General features: G+C 45.9%; 1 protein-coding gene across 1 annotated transcript in view; it reads right to left on the reverse strand.

Moving 5' to 3' along the window:
- The window catches only part of Ehd4 (EH domain containing 4), a 64,746-nt gene that overhangs the window by 28,186 nt on the left and 21,402 nt on the right, over positions 1–15,158 (reverse strand). Inside the window, exon 3 of the mRNA XM_051144436.1 lies at positions 8,891–8,988. Coding sequence (XP_051000393.1) covers positions 8,891–8,988 — 98 coding nt within the window. The remainder of the gene's footprint in view (positions 1–8,890; positions 8,989–15,158) is intronic.

Consider the following 15,158-nt stretch of genomic DNA (forward strand, 5'->3'; position numbering starts at 1 on the left):
TCCCACAGCCCCAGCTGACCGGACTTAGTACCAGCCAGAAAAACAGGATCTGACAACAAATCATCAGGGGTCAGGCCCAGCTACAGGGGAACTGACACTTTTCTGTTGATGCCAAACCCAAACAAAGTTGAGAGGTCACCAAACTCAATTCTAAATGTGAAAACTGGCTTTGGGAGCTGGGCCTGGAGACACCTATCTACAGGATCCTATTGCATGCCGCCACCCACTTCCTAACCCTCAGTATTCTGCGTAACCTTCAAGACAAAAACAGAGTCTCCTGCCATGTGTGTGCCCGCTGGCTATGTGCCCATGTCCAGGCATCCACACCACTCCCCCGCCTCCCAAAAGCCCTCAGTTGCCACGTTTGTGTTTCCACCCTCTTTCTGCAGTCTAGAAGAGATAATAGCGAGGGCAGCCATGGCAATCTTCCCGTGCCTGTACTCCAGATAGATGCTGTGGTGGGAGCCTCATATCACCATCTCCTTTCATCTTCACCCTGGTCTGTCTATAGTAGCTGGGGTGTGAGGTGAGCAAAGCCAGTCCTTCATGAGGACAGATTAATAGATCAGTGACTATAACTACAGTGCCAAAATGAGCTCTCACATCTATAGACGACGACGATGATGATTGAGAAAAGATCTTACCATGTAGCACATTAGCCTGGAACTTTCTACATAGCCTAGACTGGCTCTGAATGTTTGATCCTTCTGCCCCATGAGCGCTGAGATTACAGGCACGCATCACTGTGCTTGGTAAACTAAGTAAGTTTTAGAGCAAGGAACCAAGACAATTTGATGGGAGGAAATAATTATTTTTCAACAAATGGGGCAGGGACAGCTGGGTTTCCACATATGAAAGAAAGAAGCTGTATCTTTGACCCAGTCTATATAAAACAACTAGCTTAAAGTATCAATGACTTCATGTAACAGCTAAAACTACAAAACTACTAAAAAATATTTGAGCAAAATATATGTAGCCCAGGCTGACCTTTAGCTCCTAATTTTCCTGCCTCCATTGCCTAACCCTAACCCTAACTCACAGGGCACTCATAACAGCCAAAATGTTAGAAAATTCACACATCTATCAGCTAATGATGTGGTTTAACCCAATGACGGAATATTATGCCACCATAAAAGAGAGTAAGCATTGGTATATACTACAATGCATATAAGCCTTGTAAAATCACTGATGTTAAACACAAACACTTACTTCCTAGGTGGTCTTACTGATGTGTAATATACAGGGTAGGCAAATCCAAAGAGGCAAAGAGAAGCTCAGTGATCACCTCACTAGGGCTGAAGGGGAGAATCAGTGTGATTGCTAAGGGTATGGTCTTTTCCTGGGGTGAGGGGTGTTCTAACCTTGATTGTGATGATGGATGAAGTAATTCTAAGCATAAGAAAACCAACAAATTACTTCTTTGTAAGGCAAGAAAGAGAATACAGTGCCCCTAAAGGGAAGAGGAACCTTCTCTTAGCAGCTTTGCTCAGTTTGTAACCTTTGCTCCCTGCTGGGTGCACGTCTTGATTACAGCTCCTGTAGCGAGAGAGAGCAAGGTGGCTCAGCCCAATGCGCACTTGCATCAGTGGAGTGCATACACTCTGTGTAGGGCCTTTCTGAGCTGGCTAGGTTTGAGAAAGCATCTTGATATAGTCCTGGCTGGCCTGGAACTCACAGAGAAGCACCTGACTCTGACCCCCAAGACATGGATTAAAGGTACGCACACCTGGGGCTTTTTAAAAAAGACAATCTCAAAATGTAGCCCACACTGGCATGTATGTTGAGAATTATAAGCCAATGCCATCAATGGCTGCTCTGTTTTCTGTCCTTCCTGCCCCCTCTCTCCTTCTTTCCTTCATGGCTTAAATTTTTAAAAACTTATTTCTCTATGGTGTGTGTGTGCGCGCGCGCGCGTGCGCGCCATGTATGTGCAGTGCCAGGGAGGTCAGAAGAGGCATCAGATGCTTTGGAACTGGAGTTACAGGTGGTTATGAACCACAGTGTGGGTGCTGGGAATCAAACCCAGGTCCTGTGCGAAAGCAGTAAATGCACTCAGCCTGAGCTGTCTCTCTAGCCCCACCTTCCTGGAATTCTGAGGCCCAGGTTGGCCTCAAAGTCAAGATGCAGCTCAGGTTGACCTTGAACTCCTGATCATTCTGCGTCTCCCTCTAAGTACTGTCCAGCAGGCATATGCCACGATGCTCAGCTTCTACTATCTACTTTCAATGTATTAACTTATTTATAACAATCCTGTGAAACTGGTATTAATTCTGTTTTATAAAGCAAGCAACAATGTCCCCAAGGCCATACAACTGAAATAGCTGAGCTGAATTTAAATCCAGGATTTATAATTCCCTCTGTGCTCTCCCTTCTTTTACATTGTGCTGGCTAGTTTCTTGTCACTTGATACGAGCTAGGGTTATCTGGGAGGAGGAAACTCCAAATGGCCTGCAGGGCATTTTCTTGATTAATGTAGGAGGGCCTGGTGCACTGAAGAGTGGTGCCACCCCTTGTCAGTTGGTCCTGAGGTGGCTTAGAGGTACATTAAGCAAGCCAGTAAGCAGGACTGCTCCATGGCCTCTGCATCAGCTCCTGCCTTGAGTTCCTATTGTGGCTTCCCTCAATGATAAACTGTTATTGGGGCATGTAACCCAAATAAGCCCTTCCCTCCCTAAGTTGATTTTGGTCATGGCCTTTATCACAGCAACAGAAAGCAAACCAAGACATTCACTCCAGGAACTTCAATCCCTTGATTGGAGCAAAGAAAAGAAATTGATTCCAGGTTTACATTGATTGTTACAGAAACAATCTCAGAACAAAATAAATATGCAGTATTTTAAATCAATGAATGAATATATGACATTTGAACATTTTCAGATAATTTCTTTTATTTTTTATTTATGTTTATGCACACATGTGTGCAGGTGCCTGCAGAGGCCACAGGAGGGTGTCAGATTCCCAGGAGCTGGAATTACAGGCAGTTGTGAGCTGTGAGACTTGAGTGCTGGGAACCAAACTTAGATCCTGTACAAGAGCTTTAGGTTATCCTACAGGGGATAGATCTGAATAACGTGGGCAGCCAAAATGCGTAGTCTTGACCTGCCCCAACTCTGCAAGGCCAGCTCCTTCTCATTACTTAGGTCTTGGCTAAAGGGTTGTCCTCACAGATGCCTGCACCATCCCAAGTGCAGCCAGCCTCCCTGGCTCCTCATTGAGCATAATGTCTGGTATCACTGCTCAACACTTATTCATACCAGTGAGTCAAATAGTTTACCTGTTTCTTTTTGTCTGTCTCGTTGTACCATAAATTCTAGCAGGGCATGATTGTGTCCATCTTGCTTGCTAAGTTAAGTATTTGTTGAATGAAGTCTGGTATTGAGGCTACACTCTTGACTCAGGGCTTCTACCCACAGCCCTGCACTACACCACCCACACCTGGGGTCTGCTGGCCAGGACCACAGCTTCTCCAGCAGCAGAGACCATGTAAAAAGCTATGGGTATAAGACCCTGCTGCAGACCTTTAGTCTCCTAAGAAGACCCTGCTGCAGACCTTTAGTCTCCTAAGAAGACCCTGCTGCAGACCTTTAGTCTCCTAGGACAGACTCATTCTCCTTTACTTATGTGTATTTTCCCTTAAATCCTTCTCCTTCCCAAAACGCAAGAGGGGAAGTCTCTCTTATCTGGATATCTCTAAATGTTCCTGGGCAGCCATCAAAATCCGGTCTTTTGTCTTTAAAGTTAAAAAAACTTGTCAAGTAGGTATGTTTGTACTTCCCTGATTATGGTCTGTTTTTGTCTTTTCTGTTTTTTCTTTCTTTCTGTGCCCTTATTAATCATAGCCTGGACTTCCATGCCCTGCTCCCCAGCTCCGGCAATTCTTCTGTGATATTAAGTTTGAGGCCCTCGGGTTTGTTGGCAGTCTCTTGAAACTGTTCACGGGGTGTGCCAATGGTCAGGTGCCGGACTCAACAGCACTTGCTTGTGAGTGTGCAGGTACTAATGAACAGTTCCAAAGTTCGCTGCTGTCATTGCAAGGCAGAAGGCTCTCTCGGTCTCACATACCACCACTGCCTTGCTTTTATTAGCAGGGCACTCTTCTGCCCTTTCACTACCTTGCCAGTGCTAGTGGTCACTGGTTTTGATGAAAAAACTGGGAGCAACAGATACAAAGCTTTCTTTAGAGAAAGAAATTCAGTTTTCATTTGATGAGGTACAAGCCCTGGGAGAGCAAGTAGATTGAATAGAAGATTCAAGCGAAGAGACTGTTTTTCCCTTCAGATTTTTGGCATCCTGTTGTTCTGTTTCATTCTGTTTTGAGACAGGGTCTCACTCTGTAGCCCAGGCTGGCTTCAAACTTATTATGTATCCTGGGTCACCTCTGAACTAAATCCTCCTGCCTCAGTATACCAAGTGCTAGGATTACTGACATGAGCTACCATGTCTAGTTTTTTCTTTGTTTGTTTTTTTGTTTTGTTTTAATTTTTAGAAGGGGAAAAGCTTCTATTTTTGTTGCCATAATCAGGTCTTTAGAGAGTATACAAACCTCTGTCTCAGGAATCCACAGGAATAGTTACATGCAGCTAAAACAGCACTTCAATGCCACTGTGCTACAGACACAGACGAGGGCACTGACTGCCACATTTCAATTGGAGATAGACTTGAAGATGTTGTCCTGAGTAGCTGGTTTTCATGCCAAGCCCAGAAATAAACCCTAGCTGATGTTTAGGTTCTGCATGGAATAAACAGTAGTCTAGGAAGCAAACAGACTGAGGGCCAGAAATGATAACAGACTAGGAATAAAAACAAGGATGTGCATGTGGATAAATGTGCTCCCCGTCTCATCACATTATGTCAACAATCTGTATGTTGTCATCGGGCAAAGGAGGCACCGAAGAGTGAACTAGGTCAGAATTTACCCACCCAATTTTAGAAAAATAATTTGGAAAAAATCTGAAGAACCCACACACCCGTTTATTGGCAAGAACATTTGTGGGACTTATAGGCAGTTGTTACCTGTTTCTTCTCTCACTGTGACTAGCCTAGAGAAAAGGAATGGCTGCATAACATCCATGCCACCCTGGCAACCACACTTGCCCTTCTACCTGGTACAGAATAAAGACACTGTGCTTATAATGCAATGAGAGAATTAACATGGATGTGTACAGCTGCAAGCAAGGGGGGACATATGACTGAACCCCAAGTTCAAGAGTCTCTATTTCCACTTTTACCAATAAAATATCTGACTCCTTCACACACACACACACACACACACACACACACACACACACACACACACACACACACACACACATATTTTTGTACTAGGCTGCCTGGTCCCTAAATCTCTGGCCCCTGGTCCTCACCACTCTGGGTAATAAGCATGAGGCCTGCCAGTAGGACACATAAAACCAGCTCTCCATTTCAGGCCCATCCTGTCCAGTGTGACCCGAGCAGAGTAGCATAGCGCTCAGCTGCTTCACCATCGGCTTGGTCCCAAGCTCACGGAAGATGCTGCGTTGGCAGGAGTGAGTCAGTACATCATGCTGGGGGTGCTCAGCCCTCAGCCTACACACATCCCTCCTCCCATAGTTACCACTCCTCCCCAGCAGGCGCTTTGCACACTCCCCAGAGGCAGGAGAATGGGCGGGCTTCCACACATCTTACTTAGGCCGTCAACTAATGCTGGCAACAGTCACTCCTCTAAGCCTGCTCTCCAAATGTGACACTGCCCATGATTTTTACCCTGCTCCTCAGGTCTCAAACTCGGTCACACATCTGCCTGGCAGCTGGGAAAATTCTCACGACTGCTTTCAAGGTTGCTTTCCTAGAGGTGGGAGGGTAAGGAGGCTCTGGTTCCATTTGCCCATGGTTAAGTTCAGGTTTAAATTAGATAATAAATCTTAAATTGCTAGCAGTGTTTACAGTGACACACAGGGAGGGTTTAGTACACCGTGGCTATTATATTATTAACTACACACTTCAAGTGGGCTCCTTCATCACATAAGAGAGTAAGTCACAAGGCTTGTTAAGGGTTAAACCCATACATTCCAAGAAGGAAAACAGAGAGAGAAGATGATACATCAGCACCCTCTTCCTCTTCTATGTGCTTTTGCAAGGGAGTCAGACACCTCCCAATAAAGCCAACATACAATGTTTTTAATGCTCATGGGGTCATGGTTGATAAGTACTCCACTGGCCAATGCTGACCCTAACTGCTAGCAAGGGCAGGGCTGTGGTCTTAGCTAGACAAAAAGACATCAGTCTAAGCACAAGTGAGATGTGTACAATTGCTAAAGTCGAAGCAGATTTAAGGCACTATATATTCTTTGACATTAACATAGTGAATATGTCAGTTGGGTGACCCCAACCACAAACTACGGCCCCGACACCATGTGCCAAAAGGCTTGGGACCCTTGGCTATGGTCCACGGCACTGCTGTTTAGAGACCAAGGTCCTTTCCCACCAGTTGCTGTGTCCCTCAGAATGGCAGGGAGCCATATGTGCTATTTCTGTGCATAGAATGCAAGTGTTCACCACAGTAAATCAGACCAAGATGTGAGCCAGGTTGTATCAAGTGCTGAAAGAGACTGATCTTCAAAGCACACTAGAAGCACCATGCCAAGCTTCGCCCCCACCATGGAGCAGCTGTTGTTTGAAAGATACTTGTAATTACTACCCAGAAGAGAAACGCTAGGAAGACAGAAGGTGAGCACCGCCCAAAGGCTCGCCAATGGGAAAAAGGGATAAGGTGGAAGCAGCACTCTAGAAGCCCTAAAATTCTGTGGTAACAAGATTTATCAGGGTTGCATATTCTCCACAATACTTGAATCAGGCATGTAGAAGTAGTAAATTGGAACAGCTCAGAAAAATTGTAGAATTTAATCCTCCCCCCAAAAATACATTTCACCAGCCATTCAGATTAACGATGCCAACTGGTATGTGTGTGTGCACACAATCCCACAGGTCCATGTGCGTGCCCATGCATGTGGCAGTCAGAAGATAATTGGCTGTCATTTCTCAGTGCTATCTTTTGTTTTGAGCCAGGGTCTCACTGGCCTCAGATATGTACAACCCTATCTCAAACAAAACAAACAAAATCATCTATGGGTACTGAGCTACAAAGACCCACAAAACAAACAAGCAAAAAATCTGTAATGCTCTTTGGTTTTTTGTTTTGTTTTGTTTTTTCGAGACAGGGTCTCTCTGTGTAGCCTTGGCTATCCTGGACTCACTTTGTAGACCAGGCTGGCCTTGAACTCACAGCGATCCACCTTCCTCTGCCTCCCGAGTGCTGAGATTAAAGGCGTGCACCACCACGCTCGGCTCTGTAATGCTCTTTGTAAGAAAAAAAAGAAGTGTTCACACTATGACAAGCACATTATTAGTTAAATAAAATATATACGTTCCTTTTATTAAGCCATGGAGACAATTATAGCAAAATGTCAGTTGTAGAAAATGTGTCCAGCCAATGCATTTGTTAGAAATTATATATTTAGAAATGTAGGAAGAACTGTTCTGCCAGTGAGTTTCTTCACACCCTTACTCATTTGAATTCTTTACAACAGGTATTATTTTTATAATAGAAAACAATAACAACAAGGATCTCAATGAGAAGACCAGTGCAAGACTGTGTTTTGTTTTTTTCTTTTCTCTCTAATCATCAGATTCTGTGAAGTCTCAAGGTAGCTATTGGCACTGTTAATGTTCCTGCCGGAACAGTAAAGAACCACAGGACGAGCCCTGGGAAGGCCTTAGCTCAGGCAAACCGCTCTCTCTGTGGGTCCACAGAATGCCAACGGAAGGAGGGTCACTGGCTGAAGAAGCCCTTTCAGTGCCAGCACACAGCTTGCATGAACTGAGCAACTACGCTTTAGCTTCCTGTACTGTGAGGAGTTCACTGTTGGCCACATTCATGGCTGACTCCAGACTGGCTGCCACTCAAGTCTGACATGCATGGGGTCACTGGCATGCTGTGCAAAGGGCTGTGAAGCTATTGGCAGGAAGTGACAGCCGCAGAGCACCTCAGAAGTATGCTTTCCTTCTATGGCAGTGAGTATGTGGGAGGGTATTCGTTTGACCTGCCTCACAAGCATAACCTCAGGATCCAACTGAACTCTCCTCTATGTTGCTCTGTCCTAGGATCTATCCCATGACCCTTTTATCTGGACTTGGGGCCAGAAGGCAGCAGTATACCTGTTGAAACCGCAGTGCCCAGGTCTGGAAACGGTCACAGCCCTGTCTGCCGAAGGCTGTGGAAGCCTTGTCATTGTCCAAGCACTTCTGATCTTCCTATATATGGACTTTCCACATCAGAGTTTCCTCTGGGTAACCCCTGCTCATCCTCCAGATACCAGTTCAGATGTCACGGCCTCAGGGGTGCCTTTTTCCACACTCCTACACCAGGCCAGGCTCCCTCATACCTTGCTATTGGGCTGCAGTTCGTGGTGTTTCACCCAATCCCCCTTTAGTTCTATGACAACACGAAGGATGACTGTTTCATTTCTATTTCTTCAAGGATAGGAACCATTCCTACATTCTGCTGTGTTCCCAAGCACAGGATAGAGTCTGCCTAGCAAAAACTTCCACAGGGCAAGATGCTTCAAGGGCTGCATGCCAGTGGAAGGAGTATCACATGTCACATGTAATGGTTATGGGGCCGGGGTGGGGGGTATTCCCTCTTGATGCTGGATATAGCTAAAATGTCAGAACCTAGGATGCCTCCTCATTTATTTCTTGGGGCCTCTCTGGCTGCCTAGGATACTTGGGGAGGCCCTGGGCTGTGGCTGTCCTGGAGTATGGGAAGAAGGGGACCAAAGCAGAAAAACTCTGCTCATAGTTGAGGGGCCTCGGTTGGCTCTGTGGAGGATGGGAGGGGCAGTGGGGCACTGACCTCGGCTGATGCGCTGCTTCTCCCCAGATAGGATGCCGGGGCTGTCAATGATGCTGATGCTCTTCAAAACCTGGTTGGGCAGCTGTGAGCACATGAACCTGGAAGAGACAGAACAAAGTTGGGGCCAGACACTGGACCCTGCAGAAGTCTCTGACTGTGGGCTCCCTGGGCTCTCCATTCACTGATGCCTGTTAAGGGGATAGAGGATGTAGACAGAAGCTAAAGTGCCTATGAAGTGGACTGTAAAGCATGGACTTAGAGGAAATTGATGGCAACTTCACTGAGGCCATAGAATAGATGCCATTCTACAGACGAATATGGGAGATGGGCTGCAACCCATTTCTACCGGCTACTTGATCCCTTATTGTTAACTGTGGTTTTAGCTAATATATATCAAACACTTGGGCATTTTATAAATATTAGCTACTTTGATCCCTAACATCTGTCTATCAGTCTCAGAGAAGTTAAGAAGCTGAGTCACTCAGAGTTGGGCCTTAAGCTCAGTCTGACTCCTACCCCCATGAGCCTCCTGTCCCCACCTCCTTGTCCAATCATCCTAAGTGTTAGCTGTGTCCTTCAGCGTGCACTTCTCCTAGGCCAGAGTATCTGATCTTGTGCACTGCCCTGCAGACAGCTAGAGGTCCTGGGGCTGGTGTCCCTTTCCGATGCCCCAATGGTCCAGCATCTAGTTCAGCGAAGAGCAGGTATCTCTAGATAATATTACCCCTCAGATGTTTAAGAGTCCTAGGGGTGCTCTGAGAACAGGTGAGGGACAGAGTCAGCCCAGAGCCTGACTGACCTCTGAACTGTCTCCACGCCTCTTTTCTGGTCTCTCTTGCCTGCTACCTCCTCCTCCTGACCAGGGTCCCTGCTGCTCTGCTTCCAATCATCTGCTCAAACAAGCGGGAAGCAGAGTGGGATGGAAGGACAGTTTTGACTTGTGCTCTAGCTGACTTGGGTTCAGACTCTGTTCAGGTTTTTCTATGAGACCTTAGACAAAGGGCTTTCCCTATGGGCCTCAGTTTCCTTATATGTACAGGGAGACAACTAAACTGGAATCTGCTGTGTCCTTGGGAGCTTTCCCATTGTGAACCAATGAGTAATAGCAGGAAGTATTTTGTTACTTCCACCCCAGGCCAAGAGCCTGGTTTGGATCTTTGTTAAGTCTGTGTATGTTTTAAGGGGGAAACAGAGGGCCTCTCCTCTTCCTGTTTTAAAAGTGCCCAACTTCTGTATCTGTGCGGACAGAGGCTCGAAAACACTTGGGAACAGCTCAATTCTTCCAGTCAGTGGAACCAGTGGGGATTACTCAGAAAGTAAGTATGCTGGGAATGCAGGGCAAGGAGGCCTCCCAGCCTCCACAGCTGCGGGCAGAGCAGCCCTGTGTGCGGGGGAGGGCATCCAGGCCCAAGGTGCCACCACTAATATTGATGAGAACTGTCCTTTAAGGGGTTCGGGACTAGTCATACATTGTTTTCTGTTCTTCCAAATCAGCTCAAGAGATTGGAGACAAGGCGACCCTTTGAAGCAGAGAGCAGTTATGACACCACGGGGTCTTACAATAATGTGTGGCTGGCAGGAGACCACAAGCTGGTACCTCCTAAGTCAGATGAGCAGAACTCAGTGCACAAAGTTGAAAACCTCCATAATGTTAAAAATAAAGCCAAGTCCATGTAAGAGAAACTTCTCATTCATCTTTTTCTCTGGTCCCTCTTGTGCCCTCAGCTTGACTGCCTGATATGAACATGATACGCACAGAGCACGCAGGGGCCACTAACCACTGTGTTTTAAGCTCCCAGAGAGAACTCCACAGCTCAGTGCACACCGTGTTTCCTGTCAGTTTATGCCGAGACAGCCGGCAACGCTGAACATGCTGTATCTCTGTAAAACTATTTTATACAAACTGCTCCCACAGAAAGCTGTTTCTCCAAAACCACAATTCACACTTAGTATCCATTTTTCTAAAACACAAGAATCCCTAGATTTTAGTGTGAGGCTAACAGGCGGACTTAAAATTCCTACACTACTCACCCCTGGAATGTTCAGCAAGAACATGCCAACAGCTCCCAAGTCAGGTGTGTGAGGCACAGAGCAAGAGGCAGTACTGTTGAGCTATCTCCACAGCAGCAAGGACAACTGCCAAAAACGGACCCTGGCAGGGTTCCAGGGGCACAGGAGAAGGGGCTGTTGAGGCTGTGTGTGCAAGACTGGACTCCATGCCAAAGAAACTGAATGGGGTGGGGCAGGGGCAGGGGCAGAGGCAGGAGGGCAGAGAGCACAGCAGGCACTGGGTACTCATGATGCCTCAGCAGGTACTGCAAGATTAAGTCTACACATGTAGGCATGCCCTTAAAACCACACTCTACTGTAATCAGGAACCCCTAACGTCACGATGGCAGCCACCGCAAGGTCTGTCATACCCCTCAGAGCAGGGCTGGTTGGGAGTCCCCAGCAGCAGAGATTTGCTGTGCCAAGACGGAGTTCCTACTCTTTTCTGGAGTGACTAAATTAGTGCAGACACCTGGCCTCCTCTGCATCACACAGAATGCAGATGCGCTACAGAGACCCTGGACCTCTCTTCGCTCCCAGAGGTCCCTCCCATTGACCTGATGAATTTTGTTTCCCAAGGTAAGAAGAAGAAAACGACCAAGATCCTTCACTGGATCCCCAATTCCGTGTTACCACCATGTCTAGGCAAAGTCAAGGGCAGCAACAGGGCAGAGGAGAGAGTGATGGCAAGGATCAAAAGGTCTCAAGGACGTCACTAGTTCTGCCTCACAGGAATATAGGAAGGTAAAAGCGTTAGGTACTTAAAACTGCCTACAAAGCTAAAATTCTAAGTTAATGACTAATGTTTAAAAAATAAATTTTGAAAACAAACAAACAAACAAACAAATAAATTTGGGCCGGCAAGATTGCTCAGCAGCCATTTCTGATGACTTGACTTTAATCTCCTAGCCCTACATGGTAGAAAAAAGAAAGAAAGAAAAGTGGTGGCTTGGCCAGGGTTGGTGGCGCAGGCCTTTAATCCCAGCACTCAGGAGGCAGAGACAGGTGGATTGCTGTGAGTTTGAGGCCAGCCTGGTCTACAAAGTGAGTCCAGGACAGCCAAGGCTACACAGAGAGACCCTGTCTTGAAAAACCAAACCCCCCCCCAAAAAAGAAATAAAAATAAAATAAAAGGCAGACTGGGGCTGGGAAGGACCACTAGTGACAAGTGATGACAGAGCTGAGATGTAAGCTGGCAGTCCTGGGTGGGTCTTACATATGGCTACTATGACCACCACACACTGGGATCACTGCTAAGTCTCTGTACCACACTCAGGGTAACATTCTGAAACAAAAGACTGGCGTGGCACTGCCCTGGAGCTTCCGTGTGCAGCCTGTGTTCTACTTAGTGCTGTGGAGGGTTAGGTGGGTGTGTACCGTGAGCAACCTCCCTGTACAGGTCTCTAAGCCTCTATAAACAACTCTACCATGTTTGTCTTTCAGCTCAAGTGATAACAGGAAGCAGTTGATCTTACCTGCTTTACCAACGAGTGTAAACCCAGAGATTATGTGACGTAAGTAGAAAATCTACAAAAAGACTGGGACAACTAAATCATCACACAGCCCTACTATAAATGGCTCATCTAGCTTTCTAGTGCGAGGGAGAAGTGATGTTCACATCTAGATTACACAAATGCCTCTTTCTTGACTGCCACGGATCAAAGCCAGAAGCGGTATTCTGCCCTAGAAGGACCTGCCCAAACCCAGGAGAAAAGGTGCATTTTCTGAAACTCCAGAACCAAAAGCATACAAGCAGCTGTCAATCAGGAACGATGGTTTGGGATGTGCAGTCATGGTTTGGTGGTTAAGAGCAGTCTGCTCTACCAAAGGACTCAGGTTTGAATCCCAGAACCCAAATGGTGGCTATAACTCCAGTTCCAAGGGATCTGAAGACCTCTTCTGGACTCTGCTGGCACCAGACATAAATGTGGTACACACACAAATAGGCAAAATATCCATATATTTATATATAATAGATATAATATAAAATATAAATCAATCAAGAAAACAAACAAACAAGAACAAGCTGGGCAATCGTAGTGCAAGCCTTTAATCCCAGCACTTAAGAGGCAGAGGTAGAATCTCTGAGTTCGAGGCTAGCCTGGTCTACAGAGTGAGTTCCAGGACAGCCAGGGCTACACAGAGATGCCTTGTCTTGAAGTCTTGAGATACATCCCTATTCTAACCCTCTCAAAGCAAAACACCAAAACGAAAACAAAACAAAACAAAACAAAAAAAAAAACAACCATTGGTTGTAGTCAGACATGGTAGTGCACACTTTTAATCCTAGCACTCATAAGACAGAAGCAGGTAGATCTCCAAGTTCAAGGCTACCCAGATCTACAAAAGGAGTACAAGGCTAGCCAGGGATGCACAATGAGACGCTGTCTCAACAACAAAAACAGTAACAATGATTTGTCACCCAGAATTACCTCAAGTCCTAGGGTGAAAGATTAATGGCAAAAACTTAAGCAATTAAGGGCAATGCATGCACGAGAGAGAAATAAAGAGAGAGACTTTAAAAATAATTTCTTTTGTAGAAAAGTCATTTGAAGTTATACTAGATGCTAAAGGTAAAAATAGCATCTGAGCTATCTGTAGATTAAAATACTGTCATTTTTAGAAAAGTAAGCCAAGAGGGAAACCCACAGCATCTAATTTATATCAGACTGCTGGAGGATTATGTCAGGCCCAAATCTCTGATATTTTTGGAACAGTCTTTCAGGACTCGTATGTAAGGTGTTACGGGCAGTGTCTGTTCCTCTGTGAGCTGAACTGCCTCCTGATGGATGCTGGGATATCAGCTCCATGGCACAGCTGCAGAATGGGGTGTGGTGAGAATTCTCTCAGATGGTGGAGGGACTTTGAGACACTGATTTTTAAAGCCTCATTTCCACCAAACTCTCTTTTGTTCTAGACGTAACTCTTCCTTGTATTGTTCACTTATGTTGTTCCCTACTTGAAATCTGCCTTTTCAGGAATTCATCTCCATTTCTCTGAAATGCACCACTGACTCATTAGTCTCTCAACAATCAGCCTAGAAGACTCAGGTCCCCAAGGTTTGCGTAATGGGGAAAGTGGTGTCACCCTACAGGCACCACCTGTCTTTAAGTATCTTATGAGGTATTTAACTCTCTAAAAGATGCCATTGGGAGCCGTGACTAAAGCTAGGAGAGGCCCCTGTCATCAAGACCGGGGGAGAAAGTTCTACCCACAAAACTACTGGTTTTCTTTCCTATTACATTTTGACCTAGTTTCCAGGAAAAGTGTGTTATGCTGTGTTCCTGCCTTTGACACTAACCCTGCTACAAACACAAACACAAACACACACACACACACACACACACACACACACAGAGCTTTGAATGCCGTACCCTAACAGATGACCTTCCTGATGCACCATGTAAGACAGCTGCCCTGTCATGCAGACAACCACGTAACTGGGCTATCAGCAGTGTGGATTCCCACGTAGGCACGGCCACCAGGATGGCTTGAGAAACAAACACTCCTCATTGCTGGGGCACTGGGTGGCAAAGGGTAGGAAGAGGGTAACCACCATTTCTTCAGCAGATCACGTCTTTCCTTCTAGCCTTCGTACTCATGAACTGGTCACTATATTCTCTACTGATCCCACAAGCACAGTGCTGACAGGATTACGTGAGCTATGCTTTGGGAGATAGCATCGTCTCCATTGTCTTCACTGCAGGGCTATCCTAAAGTTAAGTGGGGGGCAGTAGGCAGAGTTTAAACACTGCACCACTGGACAGCTCAGCACTCGGGTCTCCAGGTTCTAATCTTAGCACTGCCTCTAGGCTGAGTGACCCCAAAGACACTATCTCACCCTTGCTGTTCCCCAGTTCCTCAGCACTGCTTGGGAAAAGAGTAGCAGCCACGCCATGCATCTTCATAAGGACTTAAAGTTAGTGTATCTCAGCTTTCCAAGTTTAGAACAGTGCTGGGCATATGCTGTATAGTTGTTTGGTTTTTATCTTTCTATTTTCCTGGACTCAGTTAATACACGACAACATGATTCATGGGTTATTTTCAGCACAATTTAAATTCTAAGATAGTAAACTCTGCCACTCAAAATATTTCCTCTATGCTTTTCTTCCACACTCATCTGCTCTAAGTTTGAGATTTAAAATACTTTGCTATTTTAGGAAAGTAAATTATTTGACAAAGTAAAATAAACCAATAACCATTCTTCCTGTATATTCCT

Source organism: Acomys russatus, chromosome 4 (assembly GCF_903995435.1).
Source record: "Acomys russatus chromosome 4, mAcoRus1.1, whole genome shotgun sequence".
Lineage (NCBI taxonomy): Eukaryota > Metazoa > Chordata > Mammalia > Rodentia > Muridae > Acomys > Acomys russatus.